This window comes from Carassius gibelio, chromosome A23 (genome assembly GCF_023724105.1).
Source record: "Carassius gibelio isolate Cgi1373 ecotype wild population from Czech Republic chromosome A23, carGib1.2-hapl.c, whole genome shotgun sequence".
Classification (NCBI taxonomy): Eukaryota; Metazoa; Chordata; class Actinopteri; order Cypriniformes; family Cyprinidae; genus Carassius; species Carassius gibelio.
This window is the reverse complement of record NC_068393.1, coordinates 22395644-22399159: the sequence shown is the minus strand read 5'-3', so window position 1 is coordinate 22399159 and position 3516 is coordinate 22395644. Positions and strand designations below refer to the sequence as shown.

At 32.4% G+C, this 3516-nt stretch overlaps 1 protein-coding gene across 1 annotated transcript in view; it reads left to right on the top strand.

Moving 5' to 3' along the window:
• Positions 1-417: 417 nt before the first annotated feature.
• LOC127945024 (coatomer subunit zeta-1) overlaps positions 418-3516 on the top strand; it is a 5736-nt gene continuing 2637 nt past the window's right edge. Inside the window, exons 1-6 of the mRNA XM_052541530.1 lie at positions 418-569; positions 911-979; positions 1699-1780; positions 1861-1952; positions 2037-2092; positions 2177-2254. Of these exons, the coding sequence (XP_052397490.1) occupies positions 552-569; positions 911-979; positions 1699-1780; positions 1861-1952; positions 2037-2092; positions 2177-2254 (395 nt within the window). The 5' untranslated portion in view covers positions 418-551. The remainder of the gene's footprint in view (positions 570-910; positions 980-1698; positions 1781-1860; positions 1953-2036; positions 2093-2176; positions 2255-3516) is intronic.

Below are 3516 nucleotides of genomic sequence, written 5' to 3'. Positions count from 1 at the left end.
TTATTATTATTAAATGAGTACATTTACACTAGCAGTCTCTGAGCCTGTTTGCATAAGTTTACTGGTTTAAAGTTATTAAATATGCATGAAAAAATATAACTAGGCCTATATGAATATAATATTAAATACATATTGCATGATATTTGTGAGGACACTTACTACATTTATTTGGCTCCCATAAGTAGCTAGACCTGTACTAACCATAGGTACTAACACACACACACACATAATTTTCACAACTGAATACGATTTCTTGGCTACCAATGTCACGTCATTATTTGCATTTTTTTAGCGAATCAAATCGATGTCTAAAACTTTAATTTTGTTATTATTAGTACTAATAACTGATGTGTGGATGTTGGCCGATTCAAAATATTATTTATTATAATTATTATTATTCTTATTATTAATTCCCCCCAATATTTCCCGCAATCTATAATGACGTTACAAAGTACTTCCGCTTAGTTTTGCCCTTTTACCTCATGTCGTAAGCGGAAGTACACATACGCAGAAATTCGGAGCTTGACTGAGCGACATTTGTCGAGTGCAAGATGGATACGCTAATATTGGTAAAATTATTTAATCGTTGTGTGTGCAATATTTGCATTTAAAGTGTAAAGAGTCCGATATCAGTTCAGTCCGCCTCAAATTCGCTCTGTTTCCTCTTCAAATAGCATTTCCGCTACATCCGCTAAACTATGAACCAGTAACCGATCTTACGAGTTTAGCATTTATTGTATTGAAGATATTCATTATATTGAGGATCAGTATACTGTTACAGTATACTGTCAAAATATTGAGTTCACAGTTTGAGCAGCTGCTGATGGACAGCTCGATGTCTCCTCGACCTTTGACCTGATCACATGATTGTTTTCACTGTAATTTGTCATATTTGTGTGTGCTGTGACAGGAGCCCTCTCTGTACACTGTAAAAGCGGTTCTGATCATGGACAATGATGGAGAGAGACTGTATGCCAAGGTGAGCTGTAAAGAATGCATTATATTATATATAATATTATTATGCTATATTTGATACATCAGGATTTTATGGCTCCTATAATATGATATAATGAAAATAAGGAGCTCACACTTAAAAGAAAAACTTATTCGGAGTAAAAAAAAATAAATGTACGAGTAAATCTTGAAAATCAATGAGATTTTTCGAACAGTATATACAGCAGGCTACTTGCTTAAAAATGCATAAGAATATTAGTTGTCACTCTATATTTCCTAATATTATGTAAGATCGTAAGATATGTAACTGCTTAGTTTTGTGAACAAAGCTCTGTAGTTTAAATTTTGTGGGGAAAACATATAATGCAATGTAATACAATGATGACTTGGATACATAAACGTTGATCAAAAGCTTTATGTCTCATATTTGTTATTTACATTTTAAAATGATTTTTCTAAAAGATCTTGTATGGATAATCAAGTAATCATAAGTGGCTACAGTCCAGTAAATGTTCATCTTTAATTATTACTAACATTATCCACCTTATTTTTTTCTATATAGAGCAGACACGACCATTTGTACATTTTATGTGCGAGACTTTCAGCTGTTTTTAGCTGAACAAGATTTGTGGTCATTGACTCACCTTCATGTTAACAGCTTGCTTTTTGTTTGCATAAGGTGTAATGGATAAGAGATGTAGACGTGTTATAAGCTTTATGACTGTTGTTGTGTTCATGTTTCAGTATTATGATGACACGTATCCCACAGTGAAAGAGCAGAAAGCCTTTGAGAAGAACATCTTTAACAAGACACACAGAACAGACAGTAAGTGATTCTGTTACTGTCAATCTTGTGTTTTCTAACATAAAGTCATGTAGACTCAACCCTTCCTCTCTTTGAAACAGGTGAAATCGCTCTGCTGGAGGGTCTAACAGTTGTGTACAAGAGCAATATTGATTTATATTTCTATGTCATCGGCAGCTCCCATGAAAATGAGGTAATGGTGTATACTTCATCAGTGTTGTGTCTTTACATCATAACCATGCAAATCTCATAAGTTGTGTTGTCTTTTCTCCCACAGTTGATGCTTATGTCAGTGTTGAATTGTCTCTTTGATTCCCTGAGCCAAATGTTGAGGTAGGAAAGATTGTAAAAGACTGGCCTCTATCAGCTACCAAACTAACAACAGTTCAGTCTTGATCGTTTTCTTCTTCTTTTTAGGAAAAATGTGGAAAAGAGAGCCCTGCTTGAAAATATGGAGGGTCTTTTCCTGGCCGTTGATGAGATTGTTGATGGAGGGTAAGTCATAATGAATGTCTTCAAATGTAAACCATTTAGAAAAGGGGAGGAAATCAGAGGTTAACTGTTTTGTTACACAGAGATCTTGTAGATGCTGGTGTTGTTTATAGACTAAGATCTTTAAGAAGGTTTTATGTTTTTGAAAGATGCATCCTTAAAGTTCATATTCAACAAGGTTGCATTTAATTAATCAAAAATACAGTAATATTGTCAAATATTATTACGATTTAAAATGTATTTTAAAATGTATTTAATTCCTTTAATGTCAGTGCTGAATTTTCAGCATCATTACTCCAGTCTTCAGCGAAACATGATTTATTATTATTATTATTATTATTATTATTATTATTATTATTATTATTATGTTGAAAACAGATGAATTTTTCAGTTCTGTTTGAAGACTAAAGTTCAGAAGAACGGCATTTACCTGAAAAAGAAATCTTTTGTAACATTATCACTTTCGTTCAATTTAAAGCATTCTTGCTAAATAGAAGTATTGATTTCTATAATAATGAAATATTTTAATATGAATAATAATAAGTGGTTTTTGAGCAGCAAATTGGCATATTAGACTGATTTCTGAAGGATCATGTGACACTGAAGACTGAAGTAATGATGCTGAAAATACAGCTTTGATCACAGAAATAAATTAAATTTTAAAATATATTCAAAAAGAAAGCAGTCATTTTAAATAGTAACAATATTTCACATTATTAGTGTTTTTGTTGTATTTTGGATCAAATAAATACAGGCTTAGTGAGCAGAAGAGAATTCTTTTAAAAAACATTAAAAATCTAAATGTTCAAAAACATTTAACTGATAGTGTATATTATTTTAATTATATTGGGCTGAAGAATTCCGCATACATTCATAAAATACTCTTAATCGACTGCTCCTTTTATTAATTTATTGAATATTCTGGCTGTTTTGTTAATGCTCTCAGCTACCAATAAGACTCTAGTACTCTCAGCTCTGGTTAACACTTTTTGTTTTAATGTGCCAAACAATGAGCTCAAACAGTAGAGAATGGCGCCATTAACACCCAGATCATGGGTTCGATTCCCAGAGAATGAATGTACTAATAAAATAAATATCTTAAATTCAGTGTAAGTCACTTTGGATAAAAACATCTGCCAAATTCCACAGATTCTTCCCAAAATTATTGCAGAAAAGTCTCTAGATTCCTTCTGGGCCTAGACACATTGAAAACCCACTGTGACCACATAAGCTTGTTATCCTGATCCTGTTCCTCCCTTTTGTCC